The sequence below is a fragment of the Gorilla gorilla genome, chromosome 7 (genome assembly GCF_029281585.2).
Source record: "Gorilla gorilla gorilla isolate KB3781 chromosome 7, NHGRI_mGorGor1-v2.1_pri, whole genome shotgun sequence".
In the NCBI taxonomy this organism is placed as follows: Eukaryota; Metazoa; Chordata; class Mammalia; order Primates; family Hominidae; genus Gorilla; species Gorilla gorilla.
The window spans coordinates 83,286,160-83,312,164 of NC_073231.2; the positions used below are offsets into that span (position 1 = coordinate 83,286,160).

At 42.2% G+C, this 26,005-nt stretch overlaps 1 protein-coding gene and 1 non-coding gene across 2 annotated transcripts in view; both read right to left on the minus strand.

Annotated features, from left to right (window-relative positions):
- Nucleotides 1-286: 286 nt before the first annotated feature.
- Nucleotides 287-26,005, minus strand: part of ASH2L (ASH2 like, histone lysine methyltransferase complex subunit) — a 34,268-nt gene continuing 8,549 nt past the window's right edge. The window contains exons 6-16 of the mRNA XM_031013793.3: nt 24,804-24,899; nt 24,086-24,181; nt 22,365-22,440; nt 19,733-19,826; nt 17,958-18,175; nt 10,958-11,125; nt 10,465-10,658; nt 5,883-5,975; nt 4,209-4,307; nt 1,113-1,172; nt 287-1,024 (exon numbers count right to left, since the gene is read on the minus strand). Coding sequence (XP_030869653.1) covers nt 917-1,024; nt 1,113-1,172; nt 4,209-4,307; nt 5,883-5,975; nt 10,465-10,658; nt 10,958-11,125; nt 17,958-18,175; nt 19,733-19,826; nt 22,365-22,440; nt 24,086-24,181; nt 24,804-24,899 — 1,302 coding nt within the window. The 3' untranslated portion in view covers nt 287-916. The remainder of the gene's footprint in view (nt 1,025-1,112; nt 1,173-4,208; nt 4,308-5,882; nt 5,976-10,464; nt 10,659-10,957; nt 11,126-17,957; nt 18,176-19,732; nt 19,827-22,364; nt 22,441-24,085; nt 24,182-24,803; nt 24,900-26,005) is intronic.
- LOC115935641 (U6 spliceosomal RNA) lies at nt 16,627-16,733 on the minus strand. Its single transcript, XR_004071267.1, has one exon. It is a non-coding gene; the product is annotated as a U6 spliceosomal RNA (small nuclear RNA).

The window sequence follows — 26,005 nt, forward strand, 5'->3', positions numbered from 1 at the left end:
GACAGGAAACCACATGCACATATATCAACATCCACGTTCCAAGGGAAGACCGGGAGGGAGATCATTAGCCTTTTAAACTCTTGTTCCTCTCCTCAAGGTGGCAGATTTTCACAGCAAAGGGGGTGGCTGATTGGCAAGAATGGGAGCAATAGGAAGGCGGCCAAAACACAACTCAGAAACCCGGCTCTTCCTCCCAGTGCCAGCTCCCTTCCTCGTGCTGCTTACATTTCTGAACACTGTCACCAAGAGGCACCCAACCTGAAGGGAAGCAAAGTGTCACACAAACTTCAAAACAAGTTTTATTTGGGAAGTTTCTCATTTTCTTAAAGCTGCAAGCAAGTTTCTTTCACAATTACACTTCCAGAGATCTAGTAGTTTTATGGATCTCAGTGTTCAAAAGTGTATTTCAAAATGAACAACAAAACCAAACCCACACCAAAAGGAAATAGCGTTTAGATTGGTTTGGAATGTATAGCCATTGATTACAGGTGTTCTCAGAAACAGGTTACCATTTCCTTGGAAAACAGGTGGGATGCAGTCAATGCCCACAGAAGGAAATGTCTTTTAAATAAGTTAGTTACTCGGACAATATTATTCACTCCTTAGAAAATATAGTAGGATAACAAGTCACAGCTGGCAGGGTATGCAGTACAGCACCGATTTCACAGGGGGCTTATGCAATCCTGGAGTCAGCGGTTGTTGGCTTATGGTACACAAAATAAGAGCAGTCACTGGAAGTGGGGAGAAAATGGTGAAAGGCAGGCAGTCTCCCGCAGTCCTACCCAGCCTTTTAACTTGCTAAAAGGAGAGGCTGTGTTTTTAGCATCTTTGGGAGAACATTTGAGACAGTTCAAAAACAAAAACAAAACCCCCAGTATTATTCCCAGAAAGTCCTTGACAGCAAAGAGGGACCTGGTCAGGGTTCCCATGGGGGACTGCGCCTCCCATCCACTTCTGTCTCCACGTGATACAAGACGTCAGCCAGGGTGTGCTCTACCACGGCGCCCCAGCCCATGTCACTCATCTGCAGGAGGAATGAGAAACAGAACACGGTGACTACAGCAGCCACGGAGATGCTGAGGACGCATGCAGCCATTTGTAATGTTACTCACAGGGCGGTAAGTGAGATCCTTCGGAGGATACTTGAAGCATGGTCCAAAGTTAATGGAAACCTGGAGCGAATTCAATTCAAGCAGACATGGAAAAAATGGACAAAAAATATTGGAAAAGTTAATTTGACACAGGAAATTTTCACTTTAAACGTGGCTACAATACTCGGGGGATAAATGGAACAAATAAGATATATATTAAATATTACTAAAAGTGGTCAACATCCTGATGTCCATCAAGAATTAGGTAACTAAAAGAGATCTGTGTTGATTTGTGTTGTCAAAGAAAAATAAAAATTCAGGATCCCAATTTGCTCTGTCAAAAGGAAAAAATTAAGCTGAAAGCTGAGTCATGCAAGAAACTGCCTTTCCTTTTGTTGCTAAGCAGACACCCACAGATAAAAAGTTAAATATCCCCACAGGCAGCTACTTTATGTTCACCTTACCTTATGTGAAGTGCCGATTTACCGGGCACGAGATGAATACATAATTGACTTTCCCCTATCTGCTCCTTTTCTCTTGCAACATGTGGATGACCATACCCTCCTACTTTCCCCTCCAGCCCGCATTTCCCCTTTATTTTACTTTTTATTTTTTTTGAGACAGGCTCTGACTCTGTTGTCCAGGTTGCAGCACAACAATGCGATCACGGCTCACTGCACCCTTGATGTCCTGGGCTCAGGGGATCCTCCCACCTCAGCTTCCCAAGTAGCTGGGACTGCAGGCATGTACCACCACGCCTGGCTAATTTTTTGTATTTTTTTTGTAGAAAGGGGGTTTTGCTATGTTGCCCAGGCTGGTCTCGAGGTCCTAGGCTCAACTGATTCTCTTATACTGGCCTCCCAAAGTGTTGGGATTACCACCGTGCGCCACTCCGTCCAGCCCTTTTTCTTTTTAAAATTTTTAAGCCCTCAAATTCATCCTTGGAGAAAGGCACAGATCACAGACTGTTTCTGTGATTCTGTTTTTTTCTTACGGGCAGGTCCTTAACTTTGGCAAAATAAACTTCTAAATTGATTGAGATCTGTCTCAGATAGTTTTGGTTTACACTGTTTAAAGATTTCCTTTTTTTTCCACCTGCTTCAATGGTGCCTACTGACAGACTAAAAGTACATGGAAATCTTCATGCATTAACTTTTTCTTTCTTTTTTGAGACAGAGTCTTGCTCTGTCACCAGGCTGGAGTGCAGTGGCATGATCTTGGCTCACTGCAACCTCCACCTCCCAGGTTCAAGCAATTCTCCTGCCTCAGCCTCCCGAGTAGCTGGGACGACAGGCGCGTGCCACCAAGCCTGGCTAATTTTTTATTTCTTTTTGAGACAGAGTCTCGCTCTGTTGCCCAGGTTGGAGTGCAGTGGCACAATCTCGGCTCACTGCAAGCTCCACTTCTTGGGTTCATGCCATTCTCCTGCCTCGGCCTCCTGAGTAGCTGAGAATACAGGCTCCCGCCACCACGCCCGGCTTTTTTTTTTTTTTTTTGTATTTTTAGAGAGATGAGGTTTCACTGTGTTAGCCAGGATGGTCTTGATCTCCTGACCTCATGATCGGCCCGCCTCGGCCTCCCAAAGTGCTGGGATTACAGGTGTGAGCCGCCACGCCTGGCCGATGCCTGGCTAATTTTTGTATTTTTAGTAGAGATGGGGTTTTACCACGTTGGCCAGGATGGTCTCGATCTCTTGACCTCGTGATCTGCCCACCTCGGCCTCCCACCAAAGTGCTGGGATTACAGGCGTGAGCCACTGTGCCCAGCGCCACCCCCCCCACCTTTTTTTTTTTTTGAGATGGAGTCTCACTCTATTGCCCAGGCTGGAGGGCAGCGGTATAATCTTGGCTCACTGCAGCCTCCATCTCCCGGGTTCAAGCGATTCTCCTGCCTCAGTCTCCCCCACAGCTGGGATTATAGGCGCGTGGCCATCACATCTGGCTAATTTTTATATTTTTAGTAGCAACGAGGTCTCACCACATTCGCCAGGCTGGTCTTGAACTCCTGACCTCAAATGGTCTGCCTGCGTCACCCTCCCAAAGTGCTGGGATTATAGGCATGAGCCACTGCGACTGGCCTAAGTTTTCTTTTCTTTTTTTTTTTTTTTTGACAGAGTCTCGTTTTGTCACCCAGGCTGGAGTAGTGGCACGACCTCAGCTCATTGCAACCTCCGTCTCCTGGGTTCAAGTGATTCTCCTGCCTCAGCCTCCTGAGTAGCTGGAATTACAGGCATGTGCCACCAAGCCCAGCTAATTTTTGTATCTTCAGTAGAGACGGGGTTTCGCCATGTTGGCCAGGCTGGTCTCGAACCCCTGACCTCAAGTGATCCACCCACCTTGGCCTCCCAAAGTGCTAGCATTACAAGCGTGAGCCAGTGCACCCAGCCCCAACTTTTCTATATATCTGTATCTATCTACCTATCTACCTACCTACCTATATATTTTTAAAACCAACAGGCCCTAATGATAGTACCCTTCTTCATGTTTGGATCATATTTAAAAAAAAAAAAAAAAACTTGCCAGATGTGGTACCTCATGCCTCTCTGTAATCCCAGCACTTTGGGAGGCTGAGCTGGGAGAACTGCTTGAGCCCATGACTTTGAGACCAGCCAGGGCAATGTAGTGAGATCCTGCCTCTACAAAAACAAAAACCAAAAAATTAGCACACCCCACCTACTCAGGAGGCTGAGGTGGGAGGAGCACTTGTGCCCAGGAGGTCAAGGCTATGGTGAGCCTATGCAACAGAGTGAGACACTGGCTCAAAAAAAAAAAAAAAAAAAAATCATTGTAAGCAACAATGACTAATAATGGTGGGTTATCATGACATCCCGGGAGGATTTGTGTATGTGTATTTATATCCTTCCTACTGAACGGTAACACCACACCACGTGCTCATGGGAAAAGTATGGCGCACACAAATTGCAGGACCTTTTTCTATCCAGCAAATACTTCCTAAGATGCCCAAACTGTTTCTGGACTAAACAGTAATGGTAGCAACACATGCGCATGCCACTCTGAGGCTGCTTGGATTTCTTTCCAGCACTCAGTAACTTTGTCATCGCAACCCATTCATCTGCTTCCCTCAAGTTTTGCTCATGGGATGGAAACATATACGTACCGTGCAGCTCTTGTACAGTGAGATGGCTGGGAAGTAAACCCCCTCAAAAATATCTTTGTAAGCCACACCTTGATTGACACCATTTTTATAAAATATTATCTGAAACAAAAACCATGATTTTACTTCAGAACTGTAAAAAAGAACAAACAAAAAAAGAACTCTCTAGGAAAATATGTTAGAAGTGCTGCTGCCAGACTGCTAGTCACTCACCCAAGAACAGTGCATAACTTGTATAATAACAACATCTTCAATTTTTAATAATACTTTCGATTTTTCAAAGCATGTTAATATGCACTATTCAGGCTTTTTTTTCTGAGACAGGGTCTCACTCTGTGACTCAGGCTGGAGTGCAGTGGTGTGATCTTGGCTCACTGCAGCCTCAACCTCCTTGGCTCAAGTGATCCTCCCACATCAGCCTCCCAAGCAGCTGGGACTACAGGCATACACCACCATATCCAGCTAATTTTTAAAATTTTTTTATAGAGACAGATCTCACTGTATTGCCCAGGCTGGTCTCAAAGTCCAGGGCTTTGTTTTCTGAATTCCTGTGCTACATATACCAAACATTTCTATATTTTATTATTCATTGCACTGTATTTATAAAAGTAAGCTGGGAGGCCGAGGAGAGAGGATTACTTGAGGCCAGGAGCTGAAGACTAGCTTGGGCAACATAGTGAGACCTCATCTCTACAAATTTTTTTTTTTTTTTTTTAAAGTAAGCTGGCCTTCCATGGACTCCTTTGGACCACACCTGTTTAAGCGTGCTTATTTATCAATTCCTTTCCCGAGTCAGTTCTCACTTCTGCTTTTTCACTTTGAAGTTCTCTAAGACTCTTTTGTCACATCTCTGAATCCTCATGTTCCTCCTTTCTCTCCCAGAATTACACTGAATATTCTCTCTTGACCACTTCAGTTCTTCAGAAAAGGCTGCCTTCTCTTCCCAGCAAGAGGGGGCTTTCTGGTTATTGCATCTTTAGATCTAATAATTGTTTCTCTTTAGTATTTCTTTCCTAAAAACAGCTGAAACTCGTTTCTTTATTTCACCTCCATCTCCTTCTATTAGTGTCCTGGGTGGCCTCACAGCATTAGCATTTTTATGAAAAAAATGTTTCCAGCTTAACTTTCTTCCTCTCCATCCCACTTCCCTTTTTATTTTTGGTGCTTGTGGCTGGCCCAGATGTGCCAGCCTTTCTCTGACTGTGCTATGACCTTGGCAGACATGTTTCCAGCAACCCCAGAAGCGGAGGCAGAGAAAGTTCTGAAGGACACTGAGTGAGACGTTACAGCTCCTAGTGCCCCTGGGCCACACCACAAGGTCTACTCTCCCACTTCAGGTTCCCTCCCTTTGGACTTGATACCTCCTCTGATAAAGAATAAAGACACTGGACTTGCTTCCTCAGTCTCTTGTAGATTTCCTAACAGGCCACTATTTTCATACACTTTTCTCTATGGAGTGATCCTGAAAGAACAGGATCATGTCTCTAACAGCAGCAGCATGGTACTACATAAAGAGCAAAACACAATAAGCAGAGGGCGAGCTTGCCGCTGGCCAGTGGGGCTACCAGATGCCCCTTCATTCCCCTTTGGGCCTCGTGTTCCTCACTTTTATAATGAAGGAATGGGTCCTAACGCTCAAGGCCTTATGATTCTAATGTTCTTATGGCCATGACTCACCTCACTATGGGGAGTCTGCTTCAGGCTCTTCTCTGCTTTATCCACAAAGTCTTTTTCCTCAAAATACAAATAACTCTTGAATTTTATCAAAGCCTTGAAAACCAAGGAAGAAAAAAAGGCACAATAAAGCATCAGCTCCATCATCATGAAAAAAATGCATCCACACACAACTAGTGTTAACCCCCTGAGCTCTACAACAGATATTAAAAATCTTTGCAGTTGAGTTTTGCTAGATTTTGAACTATTACACACTTCTTAAAAAATACCAGATGGCACATGTTTATTAAAACATTTTCAGTAGGCCTTTAGTAAGAAACGTGAGAAAATACATAATACATACATGCTTACCACAATAAAAATACCCATAAAAGTGGCTAAATTCACACATCTTTTCCAATAATCTCACTGAAAGAAATGACGTTTATTGAGTCTACAATCTCTTATTCCTTTTTTTTTTTGAGACGGAGTTTCGCTCTTGTTGCCCAGGCTGGAGTGCAATGGTGTGATCTCTTCTCACTGCAACCTCCGCCTCCCGGGTTCAAGCGATTCTCCTGCCTCAGGCTCTCGAGTAGCTGGGATTACACCACACCTGGCTAATTTTTTGTATTTTTAGTAGAGACAGGGTTTCACTATGTTGGCCAGGCTGGTCTCAAACTCCTGACCTCAGGTGATCCACCCGCCTTGGCCTCCCAAAGTGCTGGGATCACAGGCATGAGCCACCGCGCCCGGCCTATTCTTTTTTTTTTTTTTGAGACAGTCTCACTCTGTCACCCAGGCTGGAATGCAGTGGTGTGATCTTGGCTCACTGCAATCTTGGCCTGCCAGGTTCAAGCGATTCTCCTGTCTCAGCCTCCCAGGCAGCTGGGATTACAGGGATGTGCCACCACACCCGGTTACTTTTTGTATTTTTAGTAAAGACGGGGTTTCGCCATGTTGGCCAGGCTGGTCTCGAACTCCTGACCTCAGGTGATCCACCCGCCTCAGCCGCCCAAAGTGCTGGGATTACAGGCATGAGCCACCGCACCAAGCCTACAATCCCTTATTCTATGAAAATATTTTGAAGGTCACCTTCTTCCCCGTCCTAGTTTCCCATCTGTTCCCACAGGTGGTCTCTGGGTCACCTCTTTCTTACGGGTTCTTAAGAGTCTATTTAACTATTCACTTCCAGAGAAATATATGACATTAATTTAAAAAATTTCAATTTCTTAACATATATATGTATTAAACATGGTTAGAAAAGAAGAATTCCCAAGATATACAAGCATATAAAATGAGAGTCTCTCTTTCTATGTCCCTTATACCCAGTTTCCCCTGCCAAAAGTAATCACTGTTCCAGTGTCCTGGTATCCTTCCAGAGAATCTAGGCATATATTGTCTTCAAAATTAAAACACACACATGTGGCTGAGCGCAGTGGCTCACGCTTGTAATCCCAGCATTTTGGGAGGCTGAGGCAGGCAGATCACGAGGCCAGGAATTTGAGATCAGCCTGGCAAACATGGCGCAACCCCGTCTCTACTAAAAATATAAAAATTAGCTGGGCGTGGTGGTACACGCCTGTAATCCTGGCTGCTCAGGAGGCTGAAGCAGGAGAATTGCTTGAACCTGGGAGGCAGAGGCTGCAGTGTGCCGAGACTGCATACCACTGCACTCCAGCCTGGGCGACAGAACGAGACTCTGTTTCAAAATAAAACACCAGATAAACATACAAAAAAAAAAAAGCCCAAAAAGCCATACAAACGGTAACATAAGTTTTGTCTTGCATCTTGAGTTTTTAACTTGGCAACTACATTAGAGACCATTTTATAATCAGTATATATGTGGCTTTTGAATAGATCCATAGTATTCTGTCGTGTGGACATGTCACTAAAAATTATTTATTTATTTATTTATTTTTGAGACAGTCTTGCTCTCTGTCGCCCAGTCTGGAGTTCACTGGCACGATCTTGGCTCACTGCAACCTCTGCCCTCCAGGCTCAAGCGATTCTTATGCCTCAACCTCTTGAGTAACTCAGATTACAGGAGTGTGCCATCACACCCAACTAATTTTCGTATTTTTTTTGTAGAGACAGGGTTTCGCCATGTTGCCCAGGCTGGCCTCGAGCTCCTGGCCTCAAGTGATTTGCCTGCTTTGGCCTCCCAAGCGTGGAGCCACAGTGTCTGGTCAAAAAATTTGTTTTTTTTTTAATTAAAGAAAAAAAAATTTTTTTTTGTAATGTAAATGAATCATTGAAAAAACACCTACAGAATCCTTTTAAGTGCAGACCTCTGTGTTCTGTAAAACCAGGCATCAGTGTGGTATACATTTAAAGAGTTCCAGGAGGCAGGATGGTACAATAAGAGTCACTAGTGTGATATAATCAATAAAAATGAGACTGTAGGCTGCTTATTATCAGAATAAACTCAGAGTATTTCCACTATCAAATTTAAAGACTTACTCTAAAGCTATGATAACCAAGACACTGTGATACATGCACAAAGGACAAGAAACAGATCACTGAAATAGAGCTCTGAAGTAAACCCTTCCTTAACACAAACATCTGATTTTCAATAAAGGCATCAAAGAAATCCAGTGGAGAAAGGAAAGAGTTAACATATGGTGCTGGGATAATTCTGTAATCATATGGAAAAACAATGAATTTCCATACTATATATAAAAATCTGGTCGGGCACAGTGGCTCATGCCTGTAATCCCAGCACTTTGGGAGGCCGAGGCGGGAGTTCAAGACCAGCCTGACCAACATGGTGAAACCCTGTCTCCACTAAAAATACAAAAATTAGCTGGGTGTGGTGGCGGGTGCCTGTAATCCCAGCTAATCTGGAGGCTAAGGCTGGAGAACTGCTTGAACCCATGAGACAGAGGTTGCAGTGAGCCAAGATTCAACCATTGCACTCCAGCCTGGGCAACAGAGCGAGACTCCATCTAAAGAAAAAAAAAAAATTAATCCAAGGTAAATCAGACACCTGTGTGTAAAATCTAACACCATGATGTTTTCAAAGGAAAACATGGGAGAATATCTTCATGACTGGGAGTAGCCAAAGATTTTTTTTTTTAATTCATGGAAAGAAATAAGTATAAAAGAAAAATTTGATAAATCAGACTTCATAAAAACTAAAACTTTGGTTCCTCAGAAGACACTATTAAATGCAGTGACTCATGCCTGTAATCCTAGCACTTTGGGAGGCTGAAGCAGGTGAACTGCTTGAGCCCAGTAGTAGTTCAAGACCAGCCTGGGCAACATGGAAAAAAAAAAAATACCAAACCTGTTTCTACCAAAAAAATGTAAACTTAAAAAAAAACAAAAAAAGAACAGAGAAGTCTCAGAATAGCAATATTAACAGGCAAAATATTTGAAGAGAAACTTCACAAAAAACATATGAGTGGCCGAAAAGCACATGAAAAATGCCCAGTATGTCATCAAAGAAATGCTAATTTAACTTACAATGAGATACTACTATACACCCATCAAAAATGGCTAAAATTAAGTTGACAGACAATCATAAATGTCAGCAACTAAAACCCTCATATATGGTGGGAAAAGAGTTTGGCAAATTTCTTATAAAGCTAAATATGTAACTATCCAATGATCCAAAAAGACTTGTACAAGAATATTCACAGCATCTTGTTCATAGTAGCCCCAAACCTGAGACGGCCCAAGTGTCTGTCAGTAAGAAAATGCATAAACACACTGGGGCACATTCATGCAATGGAGTACTACCCTGCACTGAAAAGGGTGCACAGATATATGCAGCAAAATGGATGAGTCTCAAAAGCCAGATATAAAAGACTACAGACTGCATGAGCCCATTTAAGTTCAAGAAGAGGTACAAATTAAAGTATGGTGGGAAAGAAAGTTAAAACAGTGGTTGCCTCTATGTAGGGGTGTGGACTAACTGTGAAAAGGCATGAGGAAACTTCCTGAGGTGATGGTTAAGTGTCCACATCTCTTTTTTGGGGGGAGTGCAGTGGTGTGATCACAGCTCACCGTAACCTTGAACTCCTGGGCTGAATGATTCTCCCATCTCAGCTTTTCAAGTAGCTGGGACTATAGGCACTTTTTTAGTCTTTTGTACAGATGGGGTCTCGTGATGTTACCCAGGCTGGTCTTGAACTCATGGGCTCAAGCAGTCCTCCCAGCTTGGCTTACCAAATTGTTGGGATTATAGGCGTGAACCATCATGCCTAGTGGATCCTACATTTCAATAGTTTAGGTCAAACTCAAAACTCAGTGAATGTACACTTAAAATTTGTGTACTTCATTTTATATACATTTTGTATCAAAAGAATGAATTAAACAGGTTGAATTCTAGCTTATGTATCCTGAAGCACTTAGTGGGAAAGTGTCCTGATGTCTGTCATTTTCTCTGTAGTGCACTAAAAAAAGACAAATGATAGATGGGTAGAAGAATGAATGGATGACTGTGCACCGATTGTTACTGTTATTCTGAAAATGTCATAGTAACAGGTTAGGAAAAAACGTGAGCTGTGGGTCAGCTTCTAAGAGATCACACAAGCCACAGTGATAAGCACTGGCTGCCACAGGTCTTCAAAGCCAGGAATCTGCCGGGAGAGGACAAACTCACCTTATCTTTGTATGTGTCTGGCAATGACTTGGCTGTCTCTGTGTCTTCAGGAAGATTAATATAAAATCCCAGGACGTCTCCCTGTCCATAGCCAGAAGAGTAGTGTTTGCCAATGGACTGGTGGAACTTGGTTCCCTTTTTGCTCCGCCAAGAATAGCTAAATTTATCATAACCTAAAGGAGCTTGAAGGTTTCCTGTCCCAATAAAAACATACACAGGAAGTCAGAAGATTGCAAGTCAAATCTAGTTTGCTGAAGGAAAAAGATCCTATTTCTTTTTATGTTTTTTGGTCAATTTTGTAAAATTGCTTAAAAACTTTCTCACAAGCAAAGAATTACAAAAATATCCCGGGAATAGCAAACCAGCTCAACCCTCAGGAACTGAATTCTATGCCCACAATCTGGTAAACCCAACAGCCTTGAAGCCTTAGCCCTTGGCCAGATGGTCTATCCTCTCTATCTGCTGTGATGTCCATATTAAGGCCCCAGCTTACCTAGGGGCTGGGACCAACCCAGTCTGGCAGCGGTATCTGGTGGCATCTCATCCACAGTGATTTCAAAATACCAGGCACCTTTCCGTACTCCATGAGAGGCCCTCACCATAGAGTAGCCCTTCTCTCCAACCACAGTCAGCCGGTCATCTGAGATCTTTAACTGGGGAGCTGCGGTGACAGAGATTAAAAGAAGGCCTGCAACTTATTTGAGGTTCTTGGGGACAATTGCCACAAAAACATTAGTCCAATAAAACAATTTAAAAATCACAAATATCAGGTCAGGTGTTTGAAATATTAGTTGAGGAGTTTAAAAATCTCAGCATAAGATACTGGCAAGGAATGAGAAAGCAACAAAAAAGAGAAAGTTGTTAGGTTACCTAGTTTTTATTACATGTGATTATCTTTTTTTTTTGAGATGGAGTCCCGCTCTGTCGCCCAGGCTGGAGGGCAGTGGTGCAATCTCGGCTCACTGCAACCTCCACCTCCCGGGTTCAAGCAATTTTCCTGCCTCAGCCTCCCGAGTAGCTGGGATTACAGGCGCATGCCACCACGCCCAGCTCATTTTTGTATTTTTAGTAGAGACAGGGTTTCACCATGTTGGTCAGGCTGGTCTTGAACTCCTGACCTCGTGATCTGCCCGCCTTGGCCTCCCAAAGTGTTAGAATTACAGGCATGAGCCACCGCACCTGGCTTATCTTTTTTTTTTTTTTTTTTTTGAGACAGAGTCTTGTTCTGTAGCCCAGGCTGGAGTACAGTGGCATGATCTTGGCTCACTGCAACCTCCGCCTCCCAAGTTCAAGCAATCCTCCTGCCTCAGCCTGAGTAGCTGGGATTACAGGCACCCACCACCACGCCCAGCTAATTTTCATATTTTTAGTAGAGACGGGTTTCACCATATTGGTCAGGCTGGTCTCGAATTCCTGACCTCAGGTGATCCACCTGCACTGACCTCCCAAAGTGCTGGAATTACAGGCTGAGTCACTGAGCCCAGCCTACATGTGATTAACTTTAAGACATCTGATTGATATTAATTATATTGCATATTCCCTGAAATATAACAAACCAATGGTGATGAGTTTGGAACTTAATTTGAATAAATCTTCATTTAAAAAATTTAACTTTTTTTTTTTTTTTTTAAGAGCCAGGGTCTTGCTTACTCAGTCGCACAACCACAGCTCACCACAGCCTTGAACTCGTGGCCTCAGGCGATCTTCTTGTGTTGGCCCAAGTGCCAGGATTACAGGTATGAGCCACTGTGGCTAGCCTCTTGACTAGTTTTTTTTTTTTTTTTTTTCCCTTGAGATAAGGTCTCTTGCTGTTGCTCAGGCTGGAATGCAGTGGTGTCATCTTGACTCACTACAGCCTTGACTTCCTGGGCTCAAACAATCCTCCTGCCTCAGCCCCCAAGTAGTTGGTACTACAAGTGGTACCACATCCAGCTAATTTTTTGTAGAGACAGGGTTTGAAGAAGTTGCCCAGGCTGGTCTCAAACTCCTGAACTCAAGCGATCCGCTCTCCTTGGCCTCCCAAAGTTCTGGGATTACAGGAATGAGCCACTGCACCTGGCCTTAACTGTTTTCAAACTTTCAAAAAATAGTAGAGTCCTAGTGTGTGCTTCACTCAGTTTTCCCAAATGTTCACATCATGTACAATCATTAACATAATCATCAAAACCAGAAAATTAACAATAATACTATTAAATAATCCATGGACCTTCTTAAAATTAAGCCAATTATCCAAGTAATATCCCCTTTTCTGGCCCAGGTTCTAATCCTAGATTCCACATTTCACTTAGTTGTCATGTCTCCTTAGCCTCTTTCAATCTCAAACAGTTCCTCAACCTTTCATAAGCTTGACACTTTGAAGAATATTGGTCATTTCAGTTTGTAGAATGCCCCTCAGTTACATTTGTCTGGTGTTTTCTTTTGTTTTTTTTTTTTTTTTTTTTTGGAGACAGAGTCTTGCTCTGTCATCCAGGCTGGAGTGTGATGGTGCAATCTCGGCTCACTGCAACCTCTGGCTCCCGGGTTCAAGCGATTCTCCCACCTCAGCCTCCCAAGTGGCTGGGATTACAGGTGCCTGCCATCATGCCTGGCTAATTTTTCTATTTCTGTAGGGATGGGGTTTCATCATGTTGACCAGGCTGGTATCAAACTCCTGACCTCCGGTTATCTACCCACTTTGGCCTCCCAAAGTGCTGGGATTACAGGTGTGAGCCACCGTGCCCGGCCTGGCGTTTCCTCATTTTAAGGTCAAGGTTATTGTTATTCTTACTCAGGAACTCCAATGAGGTAATGTTGTGCCCCTCAGTACATCACATATGCTATCAAAATAGTGATGTTCACTCTGGTCACTTGATTAAGATGATGCCTGCCAGGTTTCTCCACTGCTAAATGACAATTTTCCTTTTGTAATTAATAAATATCTCAGGAGATGAACCGGTATTTAAGACAATCAAGGAAATCTGATTATGAACTGAATTTGGATGATAGCAAGGAATTATTTTGGTTATAAAAGAAAATATTTCCTTTTTTTTTTTTTTTTTGAGATGGAGTTTCACTCTTGTCGCCCAGGCTGGAGTGCAATGGCGCGATCTCGGCTCACTGCAACCTCTGCCTCCCAGGTTGAAGAGATTATCCTGTCTTAGCCTCCCGAGTAGCTGGGATTACCACCAGGCCCGCAATTTTGTATTTTTAGTAGAGAAGGGGTTTCTTCATGTTGGTCAGGCTGGTCTTGAACTCTCGACCTCAGGTGATCCACCCGCCTCAGCTTCCCAAAGTGCTGGGATTACAGGCGTGAGCCACTGCGCCTGGCCCCAATAGCCGCATTTTTAAAGAGATGCATAGTTTTTAGTGTACATAGGGTGACATATATATTTTTTTAATTCAGAAAAAGAAAAAGAAATAAACAGATAAAGAAAACACGGCAAAATCTTGAACTGTTAAAATCTGGGTGAAAAGTGTACAAGGTATCGCTATAGTTTGGGTATTTGACCCTAAGTGCAAGTTGAAATTTGATCACAATGTTGGAGGTGGGGTCTGATGGGAGGTGTTTGGGTCATGAGGGCAGATACCTCAAGAGCAGATTAATGCGGAATGTGGGAATGTGAGTGAGTTTTCACTCTATTAGTCTCTGAGGAGCTGGTTGTTAAAAAGAGCCTGGCACCTCCCTCCCTGTCTTGCTTCCTCTCTTGCCATCTAACGCCTGCTCCGCTTTGCCTTCTGCCATGACTGGACATGCCTGGGATCCTCACTAGAAGCAAGCGCTGGTGCCATGCTTCTTTTAGCCAAATAAACCTCTTTTCTTTACAAATTACCCAGCCTCAAGTCCTCCTTAGTAGCAACACAAAGGGACTAAGACAGGTATTCACTGTAATTCATCTCTCTACCTCTGCATATGGTTTGAATCTTACTTTATTACCAGGCCATTATGTGAGATAAGGGAGCAATCTAAATAATCAGGGGAGAACCCCATGACTTCCACAGAAAGAAAAAATGGCAAAAGGTGGGAGAGAATTTCGAGGTTTTGTAGGCTGATTTTAACAGGAAAGGTTGAGGCTGCAGTGAGCCATGATTACACCACTGCACTCCAGCCTGGGTGGCAGAGTGAGGCCCCATCTTGAAAACAAACAAATAAACAATGAGGCCAGATGCAATGGCCCATGCCTGTAATCCCAGCACTTTGGGAGGCCAAGGAAGGAGGATCACCTGAGGTCAGGAGTTCAAGACCATCCTGGGCGACACAGTGAAGGAGACTTTGTCCCTAAAAAAATAATTAAAATTTAGCTGGGTGCAGTGATGTGTGCCTGTAGTCCCAGCTACCTGGGAGGCTAAGATGGGAAGATTGCTTGAGCCAGGAGGTCAAAGCTGCAGTGAGCTGAGATTGCACCATTGCACTCCAGCCTGGGTGACAGAACAAGAACCTTTCTAAAAAAATAAAAATAAAATAAAATAATTGCATGGAGCAAAGACTATATATGTAGCACGCTGCTATTCATGTATAAAAAAGGAGATAAGGCTGGGCGCAGTGGCTCACACATGTTATCCCAGCACTTTGGGAGGCTGAGATGGGCAGATCACCTGAGCTCAGGAGTTTGAGACTAGCCTGGCCAACATGACGAAACCCCATCTCTACTAGAAATACAAAAATTAGCCACGGGTGGTGGCATACACCTGTAGTCCCAGCTATTCGGGAGGCTTCAGCATGAGAATTGCTTGAGCCAGGGAGGTGAAGGCTGCAGTGAGCCGAGATCACGCCACTGCCTTCTAGCCTCAAAAAACAAACCAAAAAAACCCAGAAACAGACAAACAAAAAAGGGAGATAAAAGAATATATACATGTACTATATCTGCTCATTTGTGAAGAAATACAGCAAGGATAAACTAGAAACTAGAGTGTGGGTGGGAAGATGGTGGAAAAGAGAGAGTGAGAAGGGCATTGTAGGGGTGATGAGGGAGTGACATTTTGTAAACCGTTCTGTACAGCTCCGACTCCCAGAACCATAGTAATGTTTCACACATCCTCACTCCAAACATACATACACACAAACAATCAACATGTGGGAGAATCCAAAATGGCATCAAACACTAGCAAATAAACCTAACTTAACTGGACATGACCCACTAAAGGAAGTGGGGAAGAAAAGAACTAATCTAAGTTACCAGTACCTTGGACTGAGTACTGCAAGTCTAAAGACAAAAAGAGCTATATATAAATGCTATAATCTACTTAGTAAATGTTTCTCCCAGGGATTAGAAATTCTAAAACTGGCTGGGTGCGGTGGCTTACGCCTGTAATCCCAGCACTTTGGGAGGCTGAGGCGGGCAGATCACAAGGTCCAGAGTTCAAGACCAGCCTGGCTAACACGGTGAAACCCCGTCTCTACTAAAGATACAAAAAATTAGCTGGGCGTGGTGGCACGTGCCTGTAATTCCAGCTACTCAGGAGGCTGAGGCAGAAGAATCACTTGAACCCGGGAGGCAGAGGTTGCAGTGAGCCGAGACTGCGCCACTGCACTCCAGCCTGGGTGACAGGGCGAGACTCCAACTCAAAAAAAAAAAGAAAGAAATTCTGAAACTACTTTATGTGCATATTAAATATTAGCAAGGTCAAGAATGGTGGCTCACCCCCAAGACCCTGGGAGGCTGAGGCAGGATGACGGCTTGAGCCCAGGAGTTTGAGACCAGCCTAGGTAACATAGTAAGACCCCACCTCTAAAAAATTAAAATTAAAAAACCCAGCTAGGTGTGGTGGCGTGTGCCTGTGATCCCAGCTACTCAGTAGGCTGAGGCAGGAGGATCGTTTGAGCCCAGGAAGTTGAGGCTGCAGTGAGCCGGGACTGCATCACTGCATACCAGCCTGAGTGAGACTCTGATCTCTATAACAAAATAAATATATTGAAATAAAGTAAATATATTGCAGATAATTATCTATCTAATTATTCACATTTCCCACTGTTGGAGAAAGACCTTACAAATAAGGAAAGGAGGAAGGCTGTCAACCCAGGTATCAATATAAATTGTTATCTGTGTACATGCAAGTTTGTACATACACACATGCACTTCCTACCTCTAACCACTGAGGAAGTCTAGAAGCAATGACGCCTAGTAACAGCACACCTAACACCTAGATATTAATTGCTATTTGTTTATTTACTTTATTACTTAAAAAAAAAATAAGGAACGCTTCACAAATTTGTGTGTTATTCTTGCACAGGGGCCATGCATCTTCTCTGTATCATTCCAATTTTGGTATATGTGATATATGGAAGTGAGCACCTAGATGTTATTTCTAAACAACATGCTCCAATCAAAGGAACCAGGGCTCGGTGAAGAAGTAGGCCTGGGGCACAGAAAATATAAGATTGGCCAGGAACACCTTTTGATGCCTCAAAGTAAAGAAATTTTTTTTTTAAAAAAAAGATGCGGCTTATCGAAAGAACACAAGAACCAACTTCTTGAAGAAGCTCCTACTTGCCAAAGCTGGAATAATTTAAACAACAAAATAATCAAAGTATTGGATTATACTCCCTGAAATAAAGTAAATATATATGAGTCCATACTGATATAAATAATCAATTAACAGAAAAGGGAAAGAGGAAATCGAAAATCATCAAACAACACGGTCATAATTGTTGCAGACAATATCCACTGATGGGTGCTAAAATTAGTGAACATAAGTTTAAAAGCAAACAAGATATTTGCATAGATAGACTCGATGTATTTTTGCCTAAGACATTTGTTAAGTATAAGAGAAAGACGGTAGTTTTTTACAGTGGAGAAAGCTAGCAGAATCACCTTAACCAAATGATCATGGTCAACGTAACCAATAAGACCTACTGACATCATGAATCCCATGAGATGATGCTATAAGACATTGTTTCCGTGTTATTCTTCCCCAAACTGCCTAACTTCAGTCTAATCATGAGAAAACATCAGACAAATCTTCACTGAGGAATATTCAACAAAATAACTGATTAAAACACTTAAAAAATATCATGGTCATGAAAGATAAGCAATGGCTTTGGAACTGTTAAAAACTACAATAGACTAAAGAGAAATAATTAAGTGTGAGTGGAAAAACTGGTAAAATTGAAAGGTTGTCTTTCTCTAGTTGTGTTGATAATATTTACCAATGTTAATTTCCCAGTTTTGATAACTGTACTATGGTTTTCTAAGATATTATCATTAGGAAAAGCTTGATGAGAAAGAAAACTTATTTTTGGCAACTTTACTGCAAGTTTAAAATTAGTTCAAAATAGAAAGTTTTAAAAAACCATATATATATATATATATATATATATATATATATATATATATATAAAATGGCTGGAGCTTATAGGAAGGAACAGAATTTCTTGCACATTCTGGATGAATCTAGACAGAGATGGGGGTGAGGCAGTGGCAACAGACTGAGATGTACACCTAATTCTAGACTGACAAGGCTAATGATGGCAGTTCAAAGTAACCCTGCATCCATATGATCTCCAATACTTTACATACCTCGATCATGTAGGGCTAACAAAACCCGTTCATACAAGCAGGCTCTGTAGAGGTCTCCAGGAATAGGTTTTCCTGCCCAGCAGTCAAGTTCCAGCTTCTCGGGGTCAGGGGCGTGGGGATCAGGCTCAGCTAGAATATACCGATAGCCATCTTTGTTAAACGGGTGTTCCAATGGGTAGCCATGAGGGGGAAGGCGCTGAGCAGAAAACAAAGGGTCACTGCAGGAAGGAAAAAATAACATCAAAAAACTAAAACCCCCTTTAGCTCAAATGCATTCAACTGTGTAAGAAAGGCCTCTGGTTTATTTCAGCTAGAATACATGCAACTTCACAGCAAATACTTCTCATTACTCAAATAAGTAACTCTGCCCTCTTCAGGCAAAACAAGAAAGTGAAAAGGATTAGCTTTATTGAGCAAGGTAGTTTTGGTGAAATTACTTGTAGATTGTGGATATCTTCCCAGTGGTCTTTAAACATGAATTGATGTCTATGAAACTGAGCTGGTACATTATGCAGGGGGGAAGGGAGGAGAGGAATGGGGGTGATTAGGGTGATATTCTTTAGTATACTGATTATTATAAAGTAATGAACAGAAGCTCAGAGACATAAGCACTTGCTATCTTGCTAATCTAAGTAAATAACTTGTGCAGTGAGCCGAGATTCCATCACTGCACTCCAGCCTGGGTGACAGAGCAGAACTCCATCTCACAAAAATATATAAATAAATAAGCAACCTGGATTTCATCACCTCAGCTTTAGACAAAGGGAAGGGAAAAGGCATGAGAAGGGAGAAGCAGAAAGTTAAGGAGCTAAAGGAGCTAACACTCAACACTGGTTTCACACCCTCCCCACCTATCCTTTCTCAAGTCACTTTAACAGAACTTCACTCCCTAGGTTCCCCAGGCTTATCACCAGAAGACACCGTCCTTGTTACTACTATAAATTTTGTACTAACAAATGTATGTACACTTAAATGTAAAACATGACACTTAAACTTGGGTTTGTTTTGTTTTTTTGAGACAGTTTCGTTCTCGTGGCCCAGGCTGGAGTGCAATAGCGCGATCTCAGCTCACTACAACCTCTGCCTCCTGGGTTCAAGCAATTCTCCCACCTCAGCCTCCCAAGTAGCTGGGATTATAGGCACGTGCCCCCAGGCCCAGCTAATTTTTTTGTTTTTTGTTTCAGTAGAGATGGGGTTTCACCACATTGCCCAGGATGGTCTCAAACTCCTGACCTCAGGTGATTCACCTGTCTCAGCCTCCCAAAGTGCTGGGATTACAGGCATGACCCACCGTGCCCGGCCTGGGGTTATTATTTTTGTTTTCTGTTTTGTTTTCGAGACAGAGTCTCATTCTGTTGCCCAGGATGGAGTGCAGTGGCATGATCTTGGCTCACTGCCACCCGCCTCCCAGGTTCAAGCGATTCTCCTGCCTCAGCCTCCCAAGTAGCTGGGATTACAGGCGCTCACCACTACACCTGCCTAATTTTGTATTTTCAGTGGAGATGGGGTTTCACCATGTTGGCCAGGCTGGTCTCAAACTCCTGGCCTCAAGTGATCCACCCTCCTTGACCTCCCAAAGTGCTGGGATTACACGCATGAGCCACTGCGCCTGGCCTCCAACCTGGGGTTATTTTGTCCCTCAAAGTGCTCAAGGTTTAGAAAAAATGGACAGGCTTTTTAACCTCCGACCCTTGAACTCTCTTCCTTCTGCTGGACTTTCCCAACACCAAATAATACTTAAATAGTGAGGGGGGCAGGGTGGGCACTCTCCCCACCTCCGGGCCTTCTTGGTGGTCCCTGTGGTCCCTCCATCCTGCTGTTTGCGCTTGGCTCCTCGTCCTTTTCCGCTGCTTCCTGCTGCAATTCCCCCTTTGAAGAGAAGGCAGATCACTTTCAATGAGCCACAAGGGAAACACCATGCGGATACTGAAATTCCATAGGGACCAACACACCCAATGTGCATTTGTGTAACACCACAGGAGGATCTCCTTCCAAAGGCATATTGGATTTCACCCTAGTTTTCAAAGAATCTACTGAGCATCTCATAGCCTGGGAACACTGGGTTCTGGCAATAAGCTCAAATGAATCCAGCACTATGATGGTTGGGTTACAGTTTCAACCTTTGTTCCTAATAAACTGCAACTATTAGTATACTTTCTCAGGGTGTGACACAAATGCATTCTCACTCATTCAGATTCCAAACACCTACAGCTAAAAAGAATGAAAACAACTGTATGGGCACATTTTTTTTCATCCAAATTAATACAAACACCCATAAAGAGAGAATATCCTCACTGTAAGTCGATGTTCACTTGCTTGAACTACACAATACAGTCCATAAACATCATAAAAGCACAGTATCTGCTAAAGCATTGAACCTGAATATCCAACAAGACAAAATACATCCAACATGGAAAACGGAAACAGAAGTACTAAAAAGGTGTTTCTCTCCAGTACTGCTAGATCTCCATCGTGGTTGCACATGACACAAATAAGAAAGAAGGCTTTCGATTTGCTAGGCAATTTTTAGTTCCATACCCATTCATCAAATACAACATTTATTAAGATTGTGCCAATGCACTAAAATTCAGGTTAGATTAACCCGGCTTGTGTAGTAAAAGCAATGAATAGGAATAGACAATCTACATATTTTATACAAAAAATTTAGCTACATACTAAAGCCACAAGGAAGACTACCTTGTGTATTTCTGAAATATGTACTTTGAAATTTTTGTCCAGTTCAAATTCCTCTCAATTAGTTTTATTTTTCCCTCTTCCAGGAAATGTCCCTGAACTGCAGGAAAACACCTTTATGTAAACAACTGCAGAGTACTAAATCTTAATTTGGGGCAAGCTTGGGAATTACTAGCAGTTCTGCTGCAATAAAAAGGATCAAGACATTGAAGGTGGCTCATATTCTGCATATACAGGACCAGACTTTTTATGCAGAATTTCCTTTGGTGAACACCTCAGTTGTTATTCCTAATTTTCATAAAAGTTTAATGTTAAACTGCTGCAATGTCATCATCTCTAGTTTAAGTAACCATAATCAAAAAACAATTAAATTTTTGTTTTTTTGAGACAGAGTCTTGCTCTGTTGCCCAAGCTCGAGTGCAGTGGCACGATCTCGGCTCACTGCAACCTCTGCCTCCTGGGTTCAAACGATTCTCCTGCCTCAGCCTCCCGAGTAGCTGGGATTACAAGCGCCTGCCACCATGCCTGGCTAATTTTTTGTATTTTTAGTAGAGATGGGGCTTTGCCATGGTGGCCAGGCTGGTCTCAAACTCCTGGCCTCAGGTGATCTGCCTGTCTCGGCCTCCCGAAGTGCTGGGATTACATGCGTGGGCCACCTCACGTGGCCACAATTACATTTTTAATTGTCATTTGCATTTTGATTATTTTAAGAAGTTTCAGATCCAACCAGAACAGAGCAAACAGTACAGAAGTGGAGTGGCTGGCCATGTTAGGCAGAATATGACAACATACAAGCTCTTAAATACTAACATTAAACTCAACTACTGTTTCATATTAAGTGCTATTGCCGCCATTTTCATAATGCTTCAAATTATGTAGTTTTTAGCTTCTACCATAGCTCAGCAAAAAGCATTTTCCAAACCACAAAATACTTAAGTCTGAGAGGCTGAAAGAAGACAGTGGAGGAATTCACCTCCAAAAGTGGCTCCACCTGTAAGAACAGAAGTGGCACCATGTATTTGTCAAATTTTAACAATTAAAAGGGGAAAATATGTTGTAAAAAGATAACACACTAGCTACTTCCAACCCACCTTAAAATATTAGTAACAGTAGAAATGATCAGATATTTAAGACGCGACCACTCCAAAAGACAGGTTAATGATCCCATATATCAGATGAACAGCTAAATATCTCTCAGCCACCCCAACTCTTATTAAATAACCATTAGTAAAGGGGTTTTCCCGCTATTAGATGGGTTAACAGAAGAACAAGCTGCAATGGGTGGTTAATATAGAAATGCTATCATGTGAATGAGCTGAAGTTTCAGGGCAAGAAAAATTAGAAGATGGGCACAGGAAATCTTTTAAAAGTAACAGCTGAATTGCAGAAAAAGTGGAGAGGAGCTGAATCTTTCTAAATTTAATGTTAGTTATAAGGATACAGATATAAACACAGCAAATCTGACCTTGAAATGGTTCCTTGTCTTATGCTATACCTGTCTCACTCAAGACCAAACTGTTGTAAAGTGACAAAAAGTTCTCCTCTATTACCATCTGCCAAATCCTTGGCTAGTTCCTAAAAATTGAGTTTGAACTATAAAAGCATTTTAGTAAGTATCCAGGTTAAGGGTCAACCCAAAGAATGGCCAGTTCTAGGCACAACTGGATTCAATAGCTTCTAAATATTTCAGCAATGAGATATGTAAACACTTACCATTTAAATTCCCACTAGTAGACACAGCACTGCTCTGTTTTTGGTTGTCATAAGCAGGACCAATGTTACTAAGGTCCTGCAAAAATACATCCAATTAAAAAAGGAGTCTGCGTAAGTCAGTCAATCTGGATGCTCATAAAACAAGAGAAATTCTAACAGAATGGGAACTAAAATTGACAATTCTTTTTTTTTTTGAGATGGGGCCTTACTCTATTGCCCAGTCTGTAGTACAGTGGCGCGATCTCGGCTTACTGCAACTTCTGCCTTCCAGGTTCAAGCGATTCTCTTGGTTTACCCTCCCGAGTAGCTGGGATTATAGACACACACCAACACGCCTGGCTAAATTTTTTTTTTTTTTGAGAGAGTTTCACTCTTGTCACCCAGGCTGGAGTGCAGTGGCGCGATATTGGCTTACTGCAAACTCTGCCTACCAGGTTCAAGTGATTCTCTTGCCTCAGCCTCCCGAGTAGCTGGGACTAGAGGTGCCTGCTGCCACACCCAGCTAAATTTTTGTATTTTTTAAGTAGAGATGGGGTTTCACCATGTTGGCTAGGCTGGTCTCAAAACTCCTGACCTCAGGTGATCCACCCACCTTGGCCTCCCAAAGTGCTGGGATTACAGGCATGAGCCACCATGCCTGGCCTAATTTTTCTATTTTCACTAGAGATAGAGTTTCTCCGTGTTGGCCAGGCTGGTCTCCAACTCCTGATCTCAAATGATCTGCCCGCCTCAGCCTCCCAAAGTGCTGGGATTACAGGCGTGCGCCACCATGCAGTCTGAAATGGACAATTCTAAACAATGAAGCTTGCAGAGTCCCAAACTTGGGTGTTTTAAGGACCAGCAAGCACCCTTGCAAGTATGTGTGAGGTAGGCCAAGTGTAAGGATCAGAATAGTTTCAGAATGGCGATAAATGGCAATTAATCAATCAACTTGGGTAGAGGCAGGAGAGGGCACAGGGCAAACCAGAGTGCCTAAGCCCCATTCACTCAGCTCCTGTGGGAATTCAGGCCCCATGCAGTCAGATGTTTTCATTTTACAAGACAGAAATCTAAATTTCTATGTGAAATCTTGCATTTTCTTTTTTGAGAGACAGGTCTTGTTGTATTGTCCAGGCTGGTCTTGAATGCCTGGACTCAAGCAATCCTCCTGCCTCAGCCTCCAAAAGTGCTAGGATTACAGGCATGAGCCACTGCACCGGGCTGAATCTTGCATTTTCAGAGTTGGCAAATCAAACATGTAAAGACACAGCTTTAAGATTTGACATTCTGACTTGCCAAATGTGAACCCTGCTGTTGAACAAAAAACGGCAATTTTCGTTTGCCTGTTATGTTAGATATGCAACACAAATTCTTCATAACAAATTCTTTTCACAACAAAGAAAGTTTTTAAGAGCAAAATTTAAGATGGCAGGAAGATTAGAAGTAATTTGAAATAGCATTTTTACATGTTACAAGCGAGGAAACTAAAGTTAAAAAAAAAAGTGATCTGAAGAAATTCATAACATTTTGGGGAAGACCCACAACGAAAACACTATACAACACTGGTCTCTTGGTTGAAGGTGAGTACTCTCATATCAGTCACTATTTTTTTGGAGTCCACCATGCTATGTGCATATAATGGCAGTGTGTTATGTGGCAAATATACAAACGTAAACAGAACCTGATTACCTATCCCCGAGTAGCTTAAAATCAAAAAGAAAATGTAAAACATATTAATGTACCTGATCCAAAAGTCCAAATTTGGGGTAATCTTCTTCTGGGTCTTTACTCCCTGGATCTGGGTGTTCCTTTACCAAGAATACATCTCTTTCTTTACTCTAAAAAGAAGCAGTGTTTTACTATTAATGAACATTTTATACTTAAAAGTATGGAATTAATAATCAACCACTAACTCTAAAAGTCAATTCCTAGGTGCAGTGTCCAAAAAAGATAGTATCGTTTTTCCTTCTAAGAAATAATCAGTGACCATCAAAAAATTCAAACAACAGAGAAACACAAAGAGTGCCCAAGTTTTTCATAATCCTCACCTACCCTTCTATTTCACAAAGATAAGCACTGTTAACAGCTTGCTGTTGACTTCTCCCCAGGTGCTCTCTTCAATTTTAAGGACAATATTGCCTATAACTTTTTTTTAATAGAAGAAAAGAAATGGTCTCTAATTTCAATACAAAATTATTCTTGGAAAAGCACTGTGGACAAGTTTCAACACATAAAACCAGGTGTATGCGGGCAATGTTCATATAAGACAATACGCATCTCACTGATTCTGTGTGTGAAAACTACTAAAATTCACAATTAGCTGTATCTCACACTCAAAGATTTAACATTAAGTTGTTCTAATTTTATCATTTCACAATGAGACGATAAAATATTATTCAATTCTTACAAAAAAACAATGGTTTTTTAAATGTCAAGTCTAATCAATTTTAATCTACTTACCATTGTTTTAACAATGTTATTTGGCCAAGTCATTTTCCCAGGTCTCTGTCTGGTTGTCATACACTCCCAGTATTTATCAATAAATGGTATAATATCCTAATTTTCAAAATAAATTAAGACTATTACCGCTGCAGTCAAAGATATGCTGACAAAGAAAGAAAACAGCATTTTTCAAAGACCTTGTTAGAATCAAGAGAAAAATCCATGTTAGTTTTTCCCCCCACGGTGTTATACAAGGTTTACGTTTGTCTTTTAATCTCTGAATATTTCATTGCATACACACAATACACAGATTATGGGGATTTCCACAAGTATAAACAAACCTTAGCCATGTAGGGCTTACACTCCAGTTGGAGAGAAAAGCTCTGTCACAGTCCCTTGACTGTCAATTGGAAGATGACTCCCAAATTATTCTCTCTTGAACTCCTATTTCTACCAGCTGAGACATCTCTATCTGGACATCCTAAAGGGACCTCAAACTTCTTGTGATTAAAATGGAACTTGGTATATTACCTCATATATCTGCTTTATGGATTTCTATTCTTGCTCCTGATAACTTAGAACCAGTCATCACCCAGAATAAGCTAGACACATTACGAGTTGTCCTTGACTCTTCTCTCACAATTTTTACACCTAAACGCTCACCAAATAAATTTTAAAATTTCAGAAATGTCACTTCAATCAGGACTCCCTTCCATCCCCACTGCTGTGACTGTGGCTCTCACCAACTCCTGCTTCCATGACTGAAACGACTTTTGACCTTCATCTTCTGGCCTCCTATTTAGATAATCTTCAAAAGTACCACCACCAGAGTTAGCTCCATGACAACTAAATCTTTACTAAAAGGAACCAGGGAAAGTACAAAGAAAGCCTGGAATATTTTGTTGTTCCAGAAAGTAAGGAAGAGTTCAAAAACGGATGGGGGAGTATCAAAGAGTTTCAGGAGTCAGTCCGATAGGGCTACAATGGTTGAATCTGGGACAACCTGAGGGTCAGAAATGAAAAAATCCAACAAGAGCTGGGCGTGGTGGCTCACGCTTGTAATCCCAGCACTTTGGGAGGCTGAGGTGGGCGGATCACTTGAGGTCAGAAGTTTGAGACCAGCCTGGCCAACATGGTGAAACCCTGTCTCTACTAAAAAATACAAAAATCAGCCAGGCATGGTGGCATGCGCCAGTAGTCCCAGCTACTCAGGAGGCTGA